Raw genomic sequence first — 21429 nt, forward strand, 5'->3', positions numbered from 1 at the left:
AGGGTTTCCCAGGATGTATCATCTTGCCATAATTGGCAGCTCTGAACTTACCTGCTTGTTGTACTTGAAGGACTCACCCACGTTTTCATCCAGGGTGAAGTTTTTATAAAGCACAGCATTGTTTAAGTTGAAAATTTATGGAGCCTGATGAATGCAGGTTGTCAGGCTTTTGTTACATGTAAATAATGTGTGTACATTTAATGTTGTGCAGATCAGGTTCCCTGAAATGGGTGTGCAATATTAGACCCGAGTTACACACACAGCACTCACTGCAACAATTCAGCCACAAGAAGACAACTTGTTGCCCAGGTGGGTTTTTGATTAACAGGAGAAAATCGGGATGAATAATACAGGGAAAGGTTGGAGAGCACCAGAAAGCTTTGCACCAAAACAATTGTAAAGAACAGTTTTACCTGATGCAAAACTTTCACCTTAAAAGCTATGAAACACTTGATCAAAGTAAAACATTCACGTTGTGTGTGTGCAAATCTGGTGGTTTGCATTTAGTTCCCTGGATTCCCTATGCAAACACATGCAAATCTGTTTTTCTCTCTGTTCTAGCCTATTTCTCGTGTCTGTCTTTCCTGTGCCCTCCTGTGCACATTCCTGCCATCTTACACCAACATCTGACACTCTCCAGTAGCAGTTTGCACACTTCTAAGAGGGGGACTCCAAACCAGCAGGTAACAGTAAGTTCAAACAGACTGTGTGTTTCCTGCATAGGAACTGCAACCACTTAGTGAAAACTTGTATCCAACACTTTCAGGTGAAACAGCAGTTCAGAAACAGGACTTTTTTATTTACTCTTGAAGGCTGCTATTGATACCTCAGACCTGCATCACAGATTGAAACAACAAAATTCTTTAAAACATCACCTAAGACAAACAAGATAACTGTAGCCAACTGCATATTGTTGGGCTCTACATAAACCACCAGGGCAGTGGTTTAAAAAACCCCAAGCACCAACCAACTGGCTGTGTTAACAACTGAGAGGATCCCTGCCAGCACAACAAGCCCCCATGACACTGTGCAGATATTAAAAGCACTTTACAGTTTTGATTGACAGAAACCTGGCCTAAGCAGCCCAGAATGTTACATTTCATGCAGTCTAAGGTAAAAGCAATACATTAAAATAACTTGGCCCTGGAAGATCTGTCAGGCCTGGCCTGGCTGACAGGACTGTGTGTGGCCTGCAGTTTCTCAGACATGATGCTGCAAAGAAAGGAAGTGTTACACAAAAGCTGCATTCTCTCTGCTGTTTCCCCCATCCCTTCTTTGCACAAGATCGTCTCCTGCCTTTGTCTGTGTGTACATAAACCAGGGAAAACTCCAGTCTCTGAACAACCAGTAGTCAGTGCTGTTGGAAAACAGCTATTTGAATAGTTTGTAAATGCTATTTTAAAAGCTAGTGCTTACACTCCTCTTCTATAATCCTATTGCTATAGAGACTATTTTTTAAGATGTTGAGAATTTTGGAGCATTTAAAAACAAACCCAGCAAATTTATAAACAAAGCTTTTTATTAATAAAATGTTTACACCTTTTTTTTTTTGCACAATACATCAGACTGGTAGTGATTTAGCATGATATTACACTATAAAAGTTTATTATGAATGCTTAGGCTGAAAAGGCTGTTTACATTATGTCAAATCAACATTTCTTTATTTGCATTCTATGCACTATAGGAGAGTGTAACAATTCAAACAAAAAGGAGAGAACAAAAGCCTGGTTTTCCTCATTAGCATCTACAAACCAACAATACAGACAAACCTGTACACGCTCTCAGGACCAGCCCAAGAGAAGACTAAAAAAAGTCTCAAAACATTCATAAGCTTGGGAATTCATCACTACAATATTTCACCACTAGTAATCTGACTACACTTCATGCAGTGAAGCAATGGTTGGAAATTTGTGCAGTTTACAGTGCTGCAAATGCTCTGTAACTTGGAGCGGCTTGAGTTTGTTTTAGTAAGAGAGAATATAATAAGAAGGCACAGACCTTTCAACCCTTGTGACAGGTTAACCCAATCCTACAATGAGAAGGCAGGATGTTCTTATGAGGGACAAGAATTGCTGAGACAAAGGTTAACCTTCACTGCTAATTTTACAGGCAAACATTTATTACACTGCAAGAGCAAACTCCATATCAGGTTATTTTGTGTCCTGAACACACAAATGAAAGTTTCTCATGCAGAAGAAACCTCCTTTTTTCTTCACTGTCCTCAGTGTGGGGGGTACAAGTGGGAATTTTGACAGAAGTCTGAAGTGTCTTACAGCTCCAGAAATGCAAACCATTTCTGTGCCTTAAATCAATTAATTCACCATCACAACATCAATGCTGGACACACAATATTCAGAAAGAGGAAGTAAAAAAAATGGAATTTAAAATACAGAAGAGTTGTGTTATTAGAGCCTTACAACAATTTGTTCCTTCAGGTGAATGTGCTTTTAACCTTCATGATGTGGTAAAACCCAGTCCTGGTGCAGCTCTCAGCTGCTCTAACAGTGTCATTAGGCTGTACTAATGAATTTCCATCTTGCTTACAAATATTTGCTGTTGTAGCAGATACTTCCAGAACATTTATGGTGAAAAAGACACCACCCATCCCTGTCTAAACCCCATAAGGAAACAAAGAACAAATTGCCAAGAAAACATAATGGGATTTAATAGGAAATACACATTGTACGTAACATGAGAGAAGTGAGGCAAGACAGTAGCAGTGGATCTATCAGGGTGTCAGAGTCACAGCATGTCCAAGTGCAACAGCTGGATGGAGCATCACACCCACATGGCGAGTGCGTGGCAGGGTGGTCTGTGCCCTTCAGCATTGGAAAAACACGTAGCGGTTGGTTTGTTCAATAATATATGTGAAAACATCAATAGAAATGAAGCAAAGGAAACCCCAAGCTTCTTAGAAGAACACCTTTACAAAGGTAATTAGCTCCTTGAATAAAATTCATAGTTAGTGTTTAAGCAGAAATTTAAGAACAATCACCTGCAGGATGATATACCAGGAACTGAAAATTTGTTTCTTCTAAGAAGTCTTGACTCTAGATTGAGATTTTCTGTGTAAAATAGGAAGCACCAAGTAACTCTGAGCCATTAGAACTCTTCAAAGGATTTCTGAATAGCTGTTTATAGCATGTACACTCTAACAACACTATGTTAAAAATTCAAGGGTGGGGGGAAATGGGAGGGGGAAGGAGGAAAAAGCTGATCCTTGGACCATTTTGACATGTCAGAGGCTACGAGCATCAGTATCCTTGGATTTCAGGATAGTCTGGTATGCCTTGAAATGTTTGTTACCTCTGACACTTCCTGGGTAAGTCTAGTAATGCTTTGTTTGATTTTTTTCAAGTCGTGCATGTTTGACTGTAGCTGAGCAAGAAATGATTTGCATTCAGACTTTAGAGACCTCCAGAATATCACAAGGGATTTTTCAGAAAGATTGGTGTCAGAAGGCCTCAATAATTTTAGGAAATTATGTTTTGGCACCTGAATTTTGTATGACATACAAAGATGTGGTTTCAAGCGTATTCCTTTTGACAAGCTGGAGCCACGTGACTCTGAAAGGAAAGCTAACATGACTTTTTTAACACTAGGACCTATATTTCCATCTTACATTAGTAATTCACACCAACACCTTGTTTCTGTAAATCTTCTGTCACCTGCCATTACTAGTGATGGGATCTGAACATAAAATGTTAACAACTTTCTTCAGAGAATTTTGTGCACATTTATTAGAAGCTTAATTCCAAGGGCACAATTCTCTTGCTGCAAGTAAGTGACTTGTGGTGTACAAACCATCTCAGGTCTCTGCAAAACAACTTCTTGCTGGAAAAGTTAAGTTTGTCCTTCTCTCTTGTCCATGAACAGAAAAGCCTCTTTTTTAGAGGCTGAAAGTGTTCATGGGAGATACATGAAGCCTCTTTAGAGAAAGGACAGGCAGTGCAGAAGTTGGAGCCAGTGAATTCTGCAGGCTCTCCTCATGCTGGAGATGGTTTTCCCTGCTTGTCTGTAGCTGTTGCTGCTGGGAGGGAGGGTCACTACAGGGAGAGCAGCCCCAGTTCTGACAGCTCCTGGCTTGTAAATCACCAATTCCCAAGATAGTCTGTGCAGATTGCTGACACAGCACACCACAAATAGACTACACCATCCTTGATACACACTAAAGGCTGCTCCACAAACAAGTCAATCAAACATCACTGCTACAGCTTCCTTTTCCAACTAAAACTACCTTATACTGCAACTTAACATTAATGCTAAGGAATAATTTAAGCTTAACAGTGTAACAAAAATATCTCATTGAGGCCAACTGTCAAACCATCCAAGATATCCAGTCTGAGTTACTTTTTGATAATTCAAATGAAGCTTTAACCACAAATGAAGCTTTCTCTCAACCAGGTTAAAGGATTAGACTTCCAAATCAGAAAGCAGGCACCGTCTCCTCTCCTCTTGCTCTTCTCCCAAGCAAATAACCTTTCTTGAGCAGGCTGGTAGCATTAAATGTAAAGCAACACATCAAAGACTCAAGTCTGCATAAAACATCCTTCTAAACCATTAACTGTCTGATCCTGCAGCACTTAAAGGAAGGGTCTCACTGATGTCAGCAGGGTTCTGAAGAGCAGTGATTTGTTTGGTTTCAACACAGACCTAAGAACAAAGTCTTTACCTTCTCAGCAACAGCAAAAGTTGTTAGAATTGTCTTAAGAGCTTTTCAAAGGATCTGTAACAATTTGCAGTAGTATGATTACCAGATGCTCCTGTTATTAAATATAAGTTTCCAGATTTTGCCTACTTGGGCATTTAATATGCCATTTTCAGGATGGATATAAAATACTCTACAGAACTACCTAAAGCACAGATCAGGAACCAATTGGCTGTTGTAATTTAGAGGGTTGGATGAAGATACCTCCCAAAACTTGGGGAGCACATTCAAGTTGCCCCAAAGGTTAAGAACTAAATATTTACCAAACTGTATTTTTGTTCAAATCTGTAACTTCCATGTGAAAGAACTGGTGGTGTTTGGGAGTTGAAACAGTCGTGTTTTGTCAGTTAAAAAATGCTCTGGATCAAAGATGGGACATGCATCTTGCTACATTTTTACACACATGAGACTTTACCCTTCCAAACTTGTTTTGCAGCAATTAATCTGTGCCACGTGCTCTGGGATGAGGCTACTGAAGCAGAAAAGTGGAACCAGAGGACCCACTGTGGTCCCCTGCAACCTGACCCATTCTGTGATTGTGTAATTCCCTTTGAGAGTATCTGAAGTTTCCTCTCTCTGATGAGCTCCACTCATTGAACAGAAAGACATGGTGGAATAAAACTTTAATCCTGAGCATTTTTAACAACTTCTTAGCAGAAAAAAGTCACTAAAAATGTAGCTGGAACAGTTGCTAATCAGCTCCCCAAACTCTCAAATACTAATGTATCTCCAAAAAGAGAAGCTATGTCAGGACAAAATACAATCAACTCCAGCAAACCCAGTGCAAGATGAAAGCAGATGACCTGACAAATTATTAATACCAAAGAAACCATTTTTCTGCAAGAAAAATGAAACAATCAACATGTGCATCTCATCCAGGGAAGGCTATTCTGGCTTCCAGCTGGGGCCCACGGATCAATAAACAGTTATCCTGACTCTGAACCTGCACCAACCGCCTGTCCCTCCAACAGCCACGTGTGTTCAAAGGCAGCCCCACTCCAGGGTTTGGATCCTGGACAGCCTCAAACACGGGATGTCTCCATGTCTGCATTAACTGCAGTAATTCAAGACCAGAACTGCAAAGGGATAGGAAGTGTGTGATGAAGTTGTATGTTTTGGGCATGTACAGCTGTGGCAAAGGCAGCATAATGGGCAGTGCAGGCAGGGAAAGTGAAAGGCATGACCAAAATGTAGTCACCGAATTTCATCAGAACATACTGACCCTCTTGGAAACCTCACTGCAACAGTTTGCCTGTTTTGCTCCAGAACAGCTCTCCAGGAATTTTCACTAATACAAACTAATCTGTACTACAAGTCCTTTCATTTCTTATAAACTCTGCTACATTTCCTTCAGAGAAAATACCTGAGATGATAGAAAACCAGATTATAAACAAAGAATAAGCATCATCAACGTGACCTCATCTTGATACTAAAGCTAAACAGCATATTTTAGTATATACTCAAGTCTATTAAGCTCTTTTCTTCAAAAGTATAAAAGTTTCTCACTAGTGCTGGTAAGAAACAAAAAGAAAAAATAAATAAAATAGCACAAACAGGTATGGTCAACCTATGGTTTAATTGAAAGCCTACTAAACCCAATACAGATAAGCTAAACACTGAATTGCTAAAAACCCTCACAGGTGAAAAACCCCAGGAACCAAGTGGTAATGATCTACATTTCCACGTGTCTTAAGATTACTTCCTATTTGTGTTTTTGTGCCCAGAAGAGGAAGGACTGGGTGCACCCAGATGGAAGCTTGTTCAACAGACAGTCCTCGTGCTGCACTGACAGTGTGGCCCTTCAAATGTGACTGAAGGACAAAGAATTTCATCTGCCTCTGGATGAACTCACAGTGACAACACCTCAAATGCAGGAAAAAACCTGATGGAGATTCCCCAAGGGTTTATCCATAGGTGTGGAATGGAAGGAGTGTAGAAGATTGCATTATTTTTTACTGTTTTTACATAATTTATAATACTTTAAACACTGGTCTCATAAATAGAATATGAACACTTTACACATGCCAAGCAATTAAAAGCTTTCCCCAAAAACCTATAGGTCTTATCAGAACCACTGGCAGAATCTGTTTACAGCATCTTTTTAGTCAGTAACCACTTAATTTAGTCAGAACTACGAGTAGGTTTTCTTCAACTGACATCTCAACATTAACACTTGTGAGAACAAAAAGATGCCTATAATCATATCAGTTTGCCTTAAAGTGATTACAGTCAGCATGAAAAGATTGTCTGTGGTTTAATATCTGTTGCTTGTGTCCCCACCCCCAGAGCATATCATCTTTAAATAAAAAGTGCAAATGGGATTTGGGGAGTGGATGGACTGATTTGCTTACTATTTATCTTCAGTTGCTTATTCTGTAGCCATCTCATATCGACTGTCCCACCACACTTTGGATCAGCTACACTTAAATTTAAAATAAGGCTCACTGAAGAAAAGGAAGGAATGACATCCAACTTCCAGACTCCTCCCACCCTGATGTCCCACGAAAGTGCTCATTTCCCTTTTTACAAAAAAGCCTCCTAAAACCTTGATTACAAAACTATTAAACATTTCAGTTATACCACCCATATAGTCACCTTCCTGTCAAGCAAGGCCAAAGAAGTGATGATGGATTCCCTTTGAATGCAGGCGATGCCACACGTCGTTACGTGCAGTCCTTTCTGCGAGCGTGCGGCTGTCGGAGGAGCTGGTCCCTCCTTGGGGGACCTCGGGCGTATGAACCCCAGCAGATAAGGATCTAAGACTGAGAATATAAACCCAACGTGAACTATTAACTTCCAAGACCACCTACTGTATAAACAAGTTTGATTTGCTGAGGGGTCAGTCAACAGCAGCTGCGCTTCGTCACCGATGGCTGTCTCCGAAGTTTGAAGCCCTTACCACTAGTCGGGGGGTTGGCGTCAGTCGATGGAATTCTGCGACCTACAAGGAGGCAGGAAAAGGAAATTTATAGCAAAGGTTATACTTGAAACTAATTCTGAGCATTGAGTGTGGATTTTGTATATAAAAATGTGCCTTCAGTTAGTTGTCCATCACTAGGGGTGACATTCCTGCCCACCAGGGTGGCAGCAGAGTCCCTGTTGTGACTCAGAGGGGCGGCTGCACAAAGAACAGCAGAGACACTTTGGAGCTAATTCAGCAGCTCATCCAGTCCTGGCCAGCTGAGCTGTGAAAGCACTCAGAGCACACACTCTGCAGGATGCAATGCCACCTGAAATACCCTTCACTGAGAACCACCATCCTGACCAGAGATCACCTGCATGGGGCTCAGCCCCGAGGTGCTTCACAGAGAGCTGCTTTACTCAGCTCTTCAGCTTTAAAAATGGACTACTCCTGGTTGAGCATTCTTTTCTGAGAGGATTTATGACTTCTCCCCCACCATGATTTATTCAAGATCAATTTTGGAGAGCAGCTATTAAGTCAGTAAATCAGGAAGCCAATCTACAGCACATACTTTTTACATCAGCTCCAATACATTCAGCTGTTTATAAAGAGCCTATTTTTCTTTCTTAAGTCTAATGTTTCTACAGTCAGCCCCTCTTCACAAACAGGCTGATGTACCTGCACATTGGTGTTGCTACTTGACACATATCCTCCCAACAACACTGCAAGGAATTCACTTTGGAATAGTGTCTGCTTTTTATTCACAGACATAAAAAGTATCATTGTTGTCCCCACCACAAATGAGACAGAAAAGATTTGAAATTTAATATAAAAAACCCCCAAGGTACCACAAAAATACTTGTGGAAAATCTACATGCAATAGTTGCTATTTCCCATGCATTAATCTGGCACTTACGAATTCTTATATTTTTGAAAATGCATTTTTTGAGACCAAGCACAAACACAAAGAGTGAGAACTTAATTTCTTTTCTGAGATGTATAAAGCCTGAATCTTCCTCCTGCCATTTCCTTTCCCTTCCATAACCTTGGAAGTACTAATTGACACACTCAGTAACATAGTAAGATGACACTGAATTCTGACATGAGTGCCCTGCCTGCTATTTATCCAGCAGCATCACAGTAGGCTTATCATCTCTAGAAGGACTATTTGGAGGTCATTAGATGACCAAAAATTCATGCAGCTCATTTTGCAGTTTGTATTTGTGTCCCACTGTCACAAATTTAAGTCAATATACTCTCACCTAAACAGCACAGAAGTAATACAGAAACCAAATTTCTACTTAAACCTCTTGCAGAAGAAAGCACATAAACCGTTTCAATACTTACTAATTTCTATAAAGAGTTCATTAATGTTTATTGCATTTTTTGCACTTGTCTCTACAAATATTGCATGAATGGAATCTGCATAGTCTTTAGCATCTTTTTCCATGACTTCTCTGGAAAAAAAAAAAAAGAAAAGTAAAAACCAGGAGTGCAAAAGTCCCCTCATCATCCAAAAGCTTAAGGGCCAGATTAGGCTTTTAAGAGTCTCCTGCAATGAGTATTTTCTATTTTACCTGCTTGGCATCACAGTGCTCCCTCCTGCTGAAGTTGATGCTCATTCTTTGCTCTGTGCTGTCTCCCTGCCTTGAGGCACAAGCACAGTCCAGAACTGAGCAAGGCCTTAATCCATCTGACAACACTGCAGTGAGGTTTTGTCTTGATGCTCCCAGTGCAGGTCTGCAATCTCTCCTTCTGGGGTGTGTTATTCACACACACACACCCCAGCTTTAGATGGACTGAGATGATCCTAAAGCATGAATTCCAAAGATCCAGTGCATTTCCTACAACTGTTTACAAAACCAGGTATCTCCCAACACTGCACAAATCATTTATTTTACGTGAAGACGTAGCTATAGAGAGGAACGTCTTTATCCTGAGCACACAACCACAAAGCTCAGCAGTGTAAAGGTTACTGTGCCCCCCAGGGCAGGCAAGTTGATAATGAAGTTTCCTTAAGAAACTTGAAAAAAACAAACCCCAGTAGGTGGAGAGAGGTCTGGACTGTGTGTTGCAATCACTTCACGCACAATTTATACAAAACACAGGCTACTTTCAGTAATGAGGAACTTTAGAATATCAAGAGCACAGACTTTGATCAGTGGCTCAAATATTGCCTGTAAGTACAAGGACTCTTGCTCATTACCTTGAACAGCAATGTTTATATAATTTATGATGCCACCTCAGCACCAATAAATAGGAGTGTGAGACTGAATACTGCCCTAAGGAATTTGAAGCTGTATTTCCTTCAAGAAACACATCACTTGTAACAAAACGTGTTAGATCTCACTAGATAAGTGCTATATATTAGCAATTTGTAAAACTATAGTAAGAACCTTTGCAGTGGTTCTTCAAACACAGAACCATCTGTCTCCTTTGAGACACCAGCTGTGGTACCTTTTCCAATGAAACCTAAAACCAAGAAGTTTACACACACCTTTCTGAATTTTGGCTTATTAAGCCAGGACATCAATAAAAAAAGCCTTCTTTTGTTTTTAGTACATGCCTTCCTGAAAGTTTGGCTGTTCATAAAGTTACTCAAGACCTTTTCCCGCTCCCTGCAACTATTTTGGCCACGGCCAATTCCTCCCCAATATTTGAGCAGGGAAGGAAGGCACCTGAACAAGCAAGTCAGAAAAACCTACACAATGCTTTCCAACAGGCTTGATATTTTTCCTAACAAAATGAGGTGCTACAGACTGACAGGGGCACTTCTTACAGAGCGAGGTAAACAGCTTCTATTACACTGTAGTTTCACAGGCAGTTTAGGTTTGTGTAACTTGGCACTGCCACCAGAAAAGGTAATCCTGTCTCCCAGTAAACTGCTCATTCCTAACCCTGCTATCCCCACTCTGTTATGCCAGCAAGTGTTCATGGTGTGAGAAAGATAAATACACGCGGATGGGTTTTCTTTTTTTTTTTTTTAAAGGGTTAGTTTTAATCTGGATCCATTTTACATCCCAATTTACTGCCCAATCACACAGAGCAGCACAGGGGAGGAAGTGGGCAAGACCATCCAAGGGCAGACTAACCACATCTTCTGACAGTAGAAACAGCTCAAATCCCCTGTGAAACTGCAGTGCTGAAGCAAAACAGCTTAAATGGTTCTATACCTTTCAGCTGCTCTGAAATCTTAAAATATTTAGCACTATGGGCTTAAGGGAAAACCTCCAACCTGACAGCAGCTGTTTATTTACCTGACATCATTGAGATCACACTTATTGCCTGCAATGGCTACAACAATGTTGGGAGGTCCGTGCTGGCGAAGCTCCTTAACCCAGTTCTTTAATGTTGAAAACGTTTCCTGATTTGGAAAAAAAAGAAAAAAGACAGAAGGACTTAAAGAGTCAGAGCTGTCCCATGACCCAGAAAACACCCCAGAAATTGTAATGCTGGGTAAGAACAAGTTTCTTACCTCCTTTGTGATGTCATACACTATGATGGCTGCTGCTGAGCCTCTGTAATACATCGGGGCTAAAGCGCGGAACTGAAAGAGACACAGACAACGTGAATCTGATCCTCCACTGACCCCCAAGATTTCATTATTAGTACAAATGAAAACTGGCTCTAAAGGCCACAGCAGTGGAAAACCTTTCTCTACAATTGCAGTGAGTCTGTGCAGTAGAGCACATAAACCTCCAGGAAGGCAACTGATTCTATGATTGTTCTACAAAGGGCAACAATACACAGCTTGGGGATCAGCAGCTCAGCTACTGCTGGATTAGAACCTTCCTCTTGAAAGACTGTCAATTATACACAAATAAACACATGCTCAACTTTAAACATCAAAAAAGAGCAAACTGGAGCAAGAAGCAAGTCCAGTTTTGACTAAGACAAATATTTCAAGAAAATTAGCATCATTAATGCTGATCTGAGAGGTTCAGAAGTTGGTGTCAAGCTCCAGCCCCACGGATCAGTCATGGCACTCTTACTAGAAATATTGGTTTATTCATAATCTGACTTAAGGATTTAAGGATTTTACCTCAGTTTTTCCCTCAGAAGTTAGAAATGTGTTTTAAACCAAAAACTGCAGAAAGCCACAACTACATGACCTGACCTTCAAGGAACCACACTAGACAGTAAAAGGGCACAGTAATTTTCTAGTGATTTTCAGAATTAAATCTACAGAAGGTCTGTTTGGTTGGTAGGGCATTTGCACGGTATAAACCAGGCCTGTACCTTTGCACTGAGAGCAGACTATGAATCCCAGGACTGAAAAAAGTGATAAACCACATGATCAAGTTGCATCAAAAATATCAATGAAACCTTCTTATAAACAGTGTGAAATTCTGCCAACTTAAAAAGAGCCAAGAGAACTAACCAGCAACCAAAACTCTCCATCAGAGCAGAGTGGACTGCATGTATTGCTTCCATGTAAGGACATGTGATTTAGAGCTTTTGTGCATCTTATTACCCAGGGTAAAAATAATGAATTGGATACAGTTTTTCATAAAGGCCTACTCAGTTCCAATAAAATACCAATTTCCTTTTGCTTAGTACAGTTCAACTGAGAGCAATATTATAAATCATAAAAATCTTGCTATAAAGCAGAATTCCAGACCATTTACATTTAGCTCTCGAATTCTGTTTTGAAAATAGGATTTTGAACACAAAGTTCAGAATATAAAAATATTTAATAGTAGGAAAGGGAAACATGGGCAGGCATTCAGTTCATGTTGGGACAAAATCCCTCCCTTCCTCCCAAGTACTAAAATGTAAAGGGAAACATATTTGGTAAACCACCACTTGGACTGGTTGCAACCTGGCTTTTTGATTATTTGACTATTTACATTGGGAATAAACCAACTTTCACTTGCTGATTTTGTATTACTCTCATTTCCTGTCTGCTCACACTTAGATACTTTTTTCCACCTTAAGAGCAGTCAGCAGATAAAATATATATTAACAAAACAGATGTTACCAGAAACACTGAATTTTCCTTTTGCAATTTTTCCAAAGACTTCAGCTTGCCCTCCAGCCTCCAATTTGTGTTCTGACGGAATTATTACAACTACATAATTATCCAGAGAAACTCAAAATTGTTAGGTAAGAAGGCAAAAATCCTCATTGCTGTGAGTAACCTCCCTCAATTTAACTCAGTGTAGAAGAAAGGAGAGAAGGGGGGGGGTGTAGGGCAATGAGCTGTATGAAGGGATCAGTGCCCATTTCCACCTCCAGCCAGCTGAGAACAAAGGGGTGCCCAGGGCACTGTAGCACTATTTGCTGTTGGGCTTTTGGAATGGGAAATACCAAATGCCCCTCAAGAAGCCAGGAGGGACCAGGAATTCCGTGCATTCCACATCACAGCTCAGCAGAGCCATCCCAGTTCCAGGAATGGTGTGGACATTTTTGGTATTCCAGATCACTATGAGGAGATCCCTTCCATAACTCACTGTCAGACATGTTGCCTGGCCAGAAAGCTGTGCTGCAGAATTCAGGGCAAGGCAGGTACACAGCCCCTTTGTGACTGGCACTAAGTAAAGTGCTGCCCTGTTCTGGAGAATAAATATCTGTGAAGATACTGCACCATTTCAGAGTGAACAGCCCTGCTCACACCTCACTGGTGTCCTTGCTTACACTGGGGTCTCACAGGAAGTTCTCTCAGGTATGGAACAAAAGCTTCACAGCTACCACAGCTCCTGATCACAGCCCTGTGAGAGCTTTCCTTTTCTGATTTCAATAAAGACACCACACAACTTATATGGAAGAAAATTAAAGAGGTATCACTCAGAGTCTAAAAATAGACATACAAGGAACATGCTGGGCATGTACAGAGATGCTTCCTCAGATTGCAGTGTGTTGAATCCAAGTTACTGTGTCCTGCCATTGCCTGCAAACACAGTTACAGTGAACAGGATGGAATTGCTAATATGTAATGGATGTTTCCTGCCAAGCTGTGGCAGGCATGTTTATAAAGCTTTCCATTTAGGAGTACCAACCTCTAAAAATTCATAGTCCACCTCTCAGAATATCACATTCCAGCCTCAACATTCCAGAATGGGCCAGGATGTTCACTTAAGACAAACTAATTACAGCAAATGCTGACTGACTGCTGGTAATGGAAGGACTCAAGATATTTTTGATAACACAGATCCTCTTGGACATATTCCTGGGAAACATCCCTGACAACATAAGTTTGCTTTATATGGTGCTGTTGGAAGGAAATGAATTGTCATTCAAAACTCAGAGCACTGAAATGCAATACAAATATACTTGAGTTACTTTCTAGCCAACAAGGCTGTTATCAAACCAAAAAGCTGGTCAGTCAGTCCCACCAGGAACCCAAATAATCCTGGACAGGGATGACCGAGACTTTACAAGGTGTTTGTTGGTTTCTTTGTTGCTGTTGGGGGTTTGTTTGCTTGTTTAGGGGGTGTTTGGTTGGTGGTTTCTTTTCCAGAGTTTTGGGGGGTTTTTTTGGGTTCTGTTTCTCAGTCCTGAAAAACAGTACAGCTGCATTTGCCAGTTGTTATCCTAAAATAATAACCCAACCTCTGTTAGTTATCTCACATCCTAAACAAACTCATCAGGAGTAACTGGCACCTGCCAGTACTTAACTTGCAGTCAACAAACTGCCAGAATTAGCTCTGCTAATATCACTGCTGTAATTTCTACCACTGTTACGAGTCACCCATAAAAAGCAAGTTCACTAGCAAAGTCATCCTTTTAAATTCCAACTAAAAATCATGCAAATTAATTGTAATTTCATTTGACTAGCCATTTTCTTGAGAGCTTTTATTGCCTCCCCTCAGAACTATGCCTGCTGCAAAGATCAAAATTCCAAACCATCAAATTGAAATTTAAATTTCAAAACAGATCCCCTGACATAGCTTCTAACACCATCAGATTTGATTAGTAAAACTTTACAGGAGAATAGAAGAGCAGTTATCATCTGTAACATTGCTTGAAACTCTGCTTTTGAAGGCTAAATCTACATCCTACTCACATTTATAACCCTCACAGTGAAGCCACCAGAATGTGTTGGCAGTTGTGTGTTTTCCCAGAATCAGGGCCTTACTTGTACCATGAAACATCATCGTTCATTTCACTTTGACTCTCGTGTTGCCAACTGGCTGCAAATATTGCAGCTGAATGTTTAAAACTCAGCTAGAAATGGTACTGGGACAGCTGCTGCCCTCCCCACCATCCCAGCCCTGTTTTCTTTGGAAACAGCACTCCCTTTCAGTGAATCCAAGCACAGTCTTCTGCTTCATAAGCTCCTCTTCTTAGGTCATCATCCTCACCTTTATACCTTAATCATGATAACAATGAAAATAAAAACTTATCTACAGCACCCAGGACTTCACAGGAACCTGCATAGAAACAAATGTTCTAATCCATGTCTGTAAAACCAGATCACACCATGATTTGAGGGGCAGAGCTAAAAAGCAACCCCAGCTCTGGCCACAACTGTCCCCACAGCTCTGGGCCCCACGTACCCGCTCCTGTCCAGCTGTGTCCCAGATCAGGAATTTATGCAGCTCATTCTGATACTGTACAGTCTTGGTCATAAAGGAGGCTCTGGAAAAAACAAAAACACAGTTCATGCTTTTCCAGAATGTAAATACAACCTTAGAACATTCATTACCACCTTTCAGAAAGGTTCATTCTAATGCAAGAGCTTCCCCCCCCCCCCCCCCCAACAGATATAAAGTTTGAAATAAAGATACAAAGTTTGAGTTTGAGATATAAAGGCTGAAATTATTGAGAATATGAAATTTTCTTTCAGAGCCTGAAATTCAACTAACAAAAAACAACATGCATGCAAATAGTAAGTTTTAATTATTAACAAGCTTTTGATAAAAATACAGGATATGTGACCCCAAAAAACCAAGAAAGGTCAGCCTTTTAACAATAATCTTCCAAAAGGGGGGATCATCACAGCAAAACACTTCAGTGTATACTGGAAACTTCTGTGAGGAAGGAGGTCAAATCCTTCCCTTTGTATCTGCAGTTTCTGTCTGTACCAACACTCAGGCAAATGCTGGTGGGTCCATCCTTGGGAATAAAACATGGGAGATCTGTATCACTATTGCTATGGGAGATTTGTATCACTACTGGTAGGTAAGAGGACAGAGAATCAATAATGAGTAACCTGCTTGTTGTTTGCCCTTTGTACAGCTCCCAAATCCTGTCTGTCATTACAGACTTTAGTTTGCAGAGGCTCATGGACTTCCAGAAGACAAAAAAATATCTCCTATTCTCCAGCTGCTTCTCCCCTTGCCCAAATTCTACATGTTTTCCAGTAAAATATTGCGAAGTCCTTTTGTGCTTCACTTGATCTGCTTCAGATGAGTCTGTATTTCCCACAAGAACACCAATTCAGAGAACTTACCTTTCCCAAGAGGGAGTTCTTTGCTCTATCTATTACCTGTAGGCACATTTTTTTACTAGAAAACCCACACAGTGAATTCAAATCCTTGTAGAACTGGAATTATGGTTGAAATAATTAATTTAAGCACAGGAGATCCCACTTTATGATCCTGAACACATTTTGCATGATTGATTCTTGTCACTTGAAAATGCTGCAGACTTTTACACTTGTTCTACTGTCACATTTGGACAGGATTCTGAAGGTACTGGAGCTTCTTACAGCATCCCAAGCTTGCTGTCCAGTCAGAGTCAGAGAGCAAATCTTGCATTTTAAGTACCAGCAGGGCACAGATTTTAATGATATCCCTGACACTTTTGTAGTTAATGTAACTATGGAGTTTTTGCACATGTTTCAATGCTATAGGAGGACAAATAACTATCTACATCCAAAAAACAAAGGGAGCAGTTCCACAATGCTTCCAGCTGTTTGGAGGTAACTTTCCCCCCATTCCTTAAGCCCAGGTAATTTGCTAAAGAGTTCAGTCAATCTCCAGAGTTGATGAGTCTTTTAAGAAGCCAAACACAAGGTTGCAGAACTCCTGCAAAGGAAGAGCCTAATTGCAAAGCATTTCAACACCATCAACTTGTGAATGTGTATCTGCAAAGAGTAAAGAAAAATACAGTGATAGGAGCAACTCTTGTAACACAGCAGAAACTTCCACTTCCTTAAGGCTGCTGCAAAATAAGCTTCAAACCTGAATTCTCTGGCCAATATGGAAAATTTCCTAAATCACAGATTCTCACTGAATTTATCTTTCTTGGTTCTATAAACCCAAACATGCCTGTACAGTCAACTGGAACTGAACAGCTGTGTTTCTGTAATTCACAAAACAACTAAACATCCCAAGTGGTAGTAACAACAGAGGTTAAATGTTGCTTGAAATTCCTTGCCAAGTGAGTCAACAAAAGTCTCCAAACTGGAGTTCTCCTTGATGACTTTTAATAGGGACAATGTTTGTTTTGTTACTCGATTTCCTTGCTGATTCTCCCAGCCAAGCAGGCACTGTAATTACATGAACACCATGTACCTGAAAGCAGTTTGGATATTCAAAATTCCTGTTTGATGCTATAATGAAAGACTAGACATTCTGCAGTTCCTACAGACAGATATTGGTTAAATGTGTCCTCAACACCTTGAGAGGACAAAAGCTGCAGAATTCTGAGAGGCCTTTACAGCTGCTCATACTTGGCCTGTGTGATGATCATTCACAACAACAAGGTGGGATTGCTCAGGGAATTCTACGAGGACTGAAAACAGGACAGGAAATAAGATTGTATCTCATGAACTCAAACAGGGATCCCATGAAGTCAAAACATTCTCAGCTTTAGTTTTATAAGATGCTCAAAACTCCTCTCTAATCCTTACTTTGTTCTTTCCACCTACTAGTCTCAAATAGGAAATAAAAGCAAGGCCTAAAATAAATTTCAGAGTTAATCTGCTTAAAATTCTGGGACTGTATGTCTTGCTGGAGCTTCACATTGCCTGCATTTGGGCAAGTTTTGATTCATTTATACCACAACAGCAAACTACCAGGATACCAAGTCCTCAGACCAGGCAGTGATTTTAAATCTGCTAAAAGGTACATTTTTGAGTCTGTCACTTCAATCAGGTGCACAAATCTCAGTCCTGTCATTAAACCCGAGAAGGAAAATTCTCTTCTACACACCAGCCTCATTACCACAGTGGTTCACACCTTTCAGCAGCACCTGAACTCACTACACAGCACTGCTGCCAACACTCCCATGGGAAGACACCTGCACGGGAGGGACACCTTTGGGTTCCTGCCTTCAAACACAGAGGTGTTACATTGGAGGGGGGAGAAAAAAGGAAAAAAAAAAAGACATCAACCCACACACCACTTAGAAAACCACCAGATTAAAACAAACTGACCCTGAAGGGAAGACAAGATTTGATGAAGTTCATTCCAAAGACTATGGCTGCTAACAGGGAAATTTGAACAACAGCACAACTCCTACAGAACATCTTGTAAATATATCACTGTTTACACTCAAAAAAAGAGGAAGGTGCAAGAGGAAAGAAAGAGCATGAGGACCCAATTTTTCAGAAGGACAGGATGAGACACAGCTGATTTTTATCAGCAGGATCTGGTCTGGTCAGAGCTGCAGCAGAGCCTGTGACACCTGAGAGAGGAAGTTGCACTGACACCCCCACACACTTCTTGGCATCAAGAGAAGTCTGTCCTGTAAGCCAAGACCTGCTTCTGATCAGAGCAGCTCACAAGACACCTGAAAAGCAAGAAAAAGACAGCAAAGGAAATAAAAAGATCCAACTACTCCAGGGATTCCTAATGCTTGTCCTTCCTTCTTCCCATTCAAACATTTGAGCTCAATAATGTTGCTACTCTGAGGTTCAGCTTTCCAATATCTGCTCACCTGTGAGACCAAGTGCATGAACAGTTCCACCAGTTCCCTTTGTGTGTGCATTGCATACAGGTGTGTAACTTCTGAACTAATTCATGGAGAGATCTACAGCCTGAATTAGTGTGTTAACCACCTTCAAAAACCTAAGGGACTTGTTACTGTCCTTCAGTCTTTAAAAAAAATAAATTAAAAAACGTGTAGCTGCATAACTAGATGTTGAAATATAAAGGTAGTGCATGAGAAAAGCATGTTGTCCCTTCAGCAGAAGCATCTGTGGTGTAATTTATTCACTGTTAGCTCAGATTAACAACACAAAATGGGTGCAGGTCTCACACATGGAAATGGAAGTGCAGGAGTGCTGAGGACACTCCTCTGTGTCCTGAGGCAGCTCAGGAGCCTCATTAGGGCTGCAGTCACATTTATTGCCACATTGAGCTGCCACACAAGAGGAATCCTCAAGTGATCTACTCAGATAATTTCATTTTATTTGTGAATAAATCACATTTATTTAGTTTCTTACCCTATTGTTGGGTTGATGTTGGGATCAAAGCTGTCTTCTACAAATCTCCACACAATACTTGATTTGCCCACACCAGTGTCCTAAAAAAAGAACAGAAACAGTTGAAAGTGACATTAGTTACTATAAACAGATGATTTTTTTGTCCTCAAATCTTGCAGCACACTTATGAGTAACACATTCCTGCAGGGAATCTCAGAGAAATTAGATTATGAAATACTTCAGGTATTATATTCATTTAGCACAAAAATGAAAAGTCTGTGACAAATCACAGGTTTCTGAACAAAATTGGTAAGACATTTTATGAATGACTATAAAAATCTGAGTAACAAACAACAGGTGTAAATGCAACCTTTTTTTTTCCCAAAGCTCTGCACAACTTGCAGTTGAACAGCAATAGGGGAAGACACTTTGAGGAAAATACACAGCAACTGAGCATGGCTTGGCAGGATGGAGAACATTAAATTATACAAGAGTGACACATGCAGTTCATCTGTGACTAATGCTGTCCCACCCTGGTTAATGAAAGACTTGGGATTTCTTGTGACACACCTGAAACACATTACTCATGCAACAATACAAATGGCAGGTAAGGAAATGTAACATGAAAATTCTGGGTCGTGCATGTTTTTGCAGGGCTGGCTCCATGGTTAAAAAAAATAATATATATATATATATAAATCATATTTAGAAGTGAAATAACAAACTCTTGACAGTAAAACATTTTTCAGTAGAAGAATATTTTAAATTGTAATTTAATTAACACATCTGAAGACAACTTTTTTGCTTTCCATCTCCAGAGTCAATTAAAATTTTAATGAAAAAACTCCCTGAGGAATTGCCTCGCTGAAAATGTAGCTTTATGTCATTCATATGTTTGGGGTTTTTTAATCTTCTGAATATGGCAGTAAATTTGGTACAGTACACGTGACTGTGTTCATCCTGTCAAGCTGCTTTCCTCTCAAGGAAAAGCATATTATCCTAGTTATTTTATGAAACAATATTTTACGTTGTTCACAGTCTCATTAAGCAGGGCAAACCTTCAAAAGACAAACACAGATGTGGCTCGTGGCTCCAGGATTTCAAGGACAAGTTTTCCTGGGTGTTTATTTTCCTCTTCTTCTGTGGCAAAAGGCTTCTCAGGACACAAAGAGCAGTCAACCCAAACGCCTTCGTAACACGAAGGGCACACAAACAAACACGTAATTTTCCCCTCTGAAGGGCAATGTGGCCATTTAGAAGCACAAAACAACCCTTGCCCGGCCCAGTCCAGCGCAGGGTTTGGGTGCAGGTGGTGACAACCTCCACTTGTGGCTCTGCCAGGCTAAGCCAAGCCTAAACTCACAGCTTTGTGTTCTTTAACCTCCTGCTTCAGTTTGCACCACATGCCCTTCTCTCCCACCACCTGCAAGACTTCCAAACCCACATATGCGCTTAATATAAAGGTTCAGGCCCATCCCTCTCTCCCATCAGTCTGATTTCAGGTGATTCTATTTATCTGGCGAGCTCCAAGCCCGGAACAGCTTGGGAAGAAATCACACGGTGGATGTTCGCGCTTCCCCTGTAAGTTTTAAAAGGAGAACATGGGGGGAAAAGGAGCGATACTGACCCGGGTCAGCCCTTCCCTAAAGAGAGGAAGGCCCAGCCGTACCCTCAGAGGGATGGGGCGAGGGAGCCGATCCCGGGGGCTCTGAGGGGACGTCTCACCATCACCACGGAGCCTCTGTGGGTCTGGCAGAGCTTCCCCACCATCACCACGGAGCCTCTCCAGGTCTGAGGGAGCTTCTCACCATCACCACGGAGCTCTGACAGAGCTTCCCCACCATAACTACGGAGCCTCTCCGAGTCTGACAGACGCTCCTCATCACCACTACGGAGCCTTTCCAGGCCTGGCAGAGGCTCCCCACCATCGTCACGGAGCCTCTCCGGGTCTGACAGAGGTTCTACACCATCACCACGGAGCCTCTGTGGCTCTGGAAGAGATTCCCCACCATCGTCTCGAGCCTCTCTGGGTCTGACAGAGCTCCCAACTACCACCACGGAGCCTCGGTGGGTCTGACAGAGGTTCTACACCATCACCACGGGGCCCCGGTGCCTCTGACAGAGCTCCCAACCACCACCACGGAGCCTCGGTGGGTCTGACAGAGGTTCCCTACCGCCACTATGGAGCCTCTCCGGCTCTGACAGCGCCTTCCCCCGCTCCCTCCCGGCGCCCCACACTTACCCCCAGCAGGCAAACTTTGAGCTCCCTCAGCGCCATGGCCGGGCGGGCTGTGCCCTCAGCGAGCGGGGGAGCCGCGGCCCAGCTGGCTCATGGCGCCCGCGCTCTCCCCGCGCTGCCCCGCAGGCTGCGCGCCCGCTCCGCCATCTTGCGCGGCCCCGACAGCCGCCCCGAGGGACCGCCCGGCCCGGCCAGGCCCCGCCGCTCCTTCACCCGGCGGCGCTTTGGGCGCTGACCCCGCGGCAGGAAGCGCCGCCAGCTCCTCC

The 21429-nt window shown here is 41.7% G+C and overlaps 1 protein-coding gene across 1 annotated transcript; it reads right to left on the minus strand.

The window, feature by feature from the left end:
• Positions 1-1501: 1501 nt before the first annotated feature.
• RAB22A (RAB22A, member RAS oncogene family) lies at positions 1502-21426 on the minus strand. Its single transcript, XM_071573110.1, has 7 exons — positions 21167-21426; positions 18946-19025; positions 15110-15191; positions 11086-11157; positions 10868-10974; positions 8958-9067; positions 1502-7649 (listed from the first exon to the last, which is right to left on the minus strand). The coding sequence occupies exons 1-7, from the start codon at positions 21200-21202 to the stop codon at positions 7552-7554; spliced, it is 585 nt and encodes a 194-aa protein (XP_071429211.1). The 5' UTR covers positions 21203-21426; the 3' UTR covers positions 1502-7551.
• Positions 21427-21429: the final 3 nt, after the last annotated feature.

The sequence above is a fragment of the Pithys albifrons genome, chromosome 18, assembly GCF_047495875.1.
Source record: "Pithys albifrons albifrons isolate INPA30051 chromosome 18, PitAlb_v1, whole genome shotgun sequence".
In the NCBI taxonomy this organism is placed as follows: domain Eukaryota; kingdom Metazoa; phylum Chordata; class Aves; order Passeriformes; family Thamnophilidae; genus Pithys; species Pithys albifrons.

What these genes read in the sequence shown, in the direction of transcription:
- RAB22A (XM_071573110.1), bottom strand. Translation starts at nt 21,202, where the DNA reads ATGGCGCTGAGGGAGCTCAAAGTTTGCCTGCTGGGG. An exon ending in TCAAAGTTTGCCTGCTGGGG is followed by an intron (nt 19,026 to 21,166) that starts GTAAGTGTGGGG and finishes TTCTTTTTTTAG; the next exon opens with GACACTGGTGTGGGCAAATC. An exon ending in TGTGATCTCAATGATGTCAG is followed by an intron (nt 9,068 to 10,867) that starts GTAAATAAACAG and finishes TTTTTTTTCCAG; the next exon opens with AGAAGTCATGGAAAAAGATG.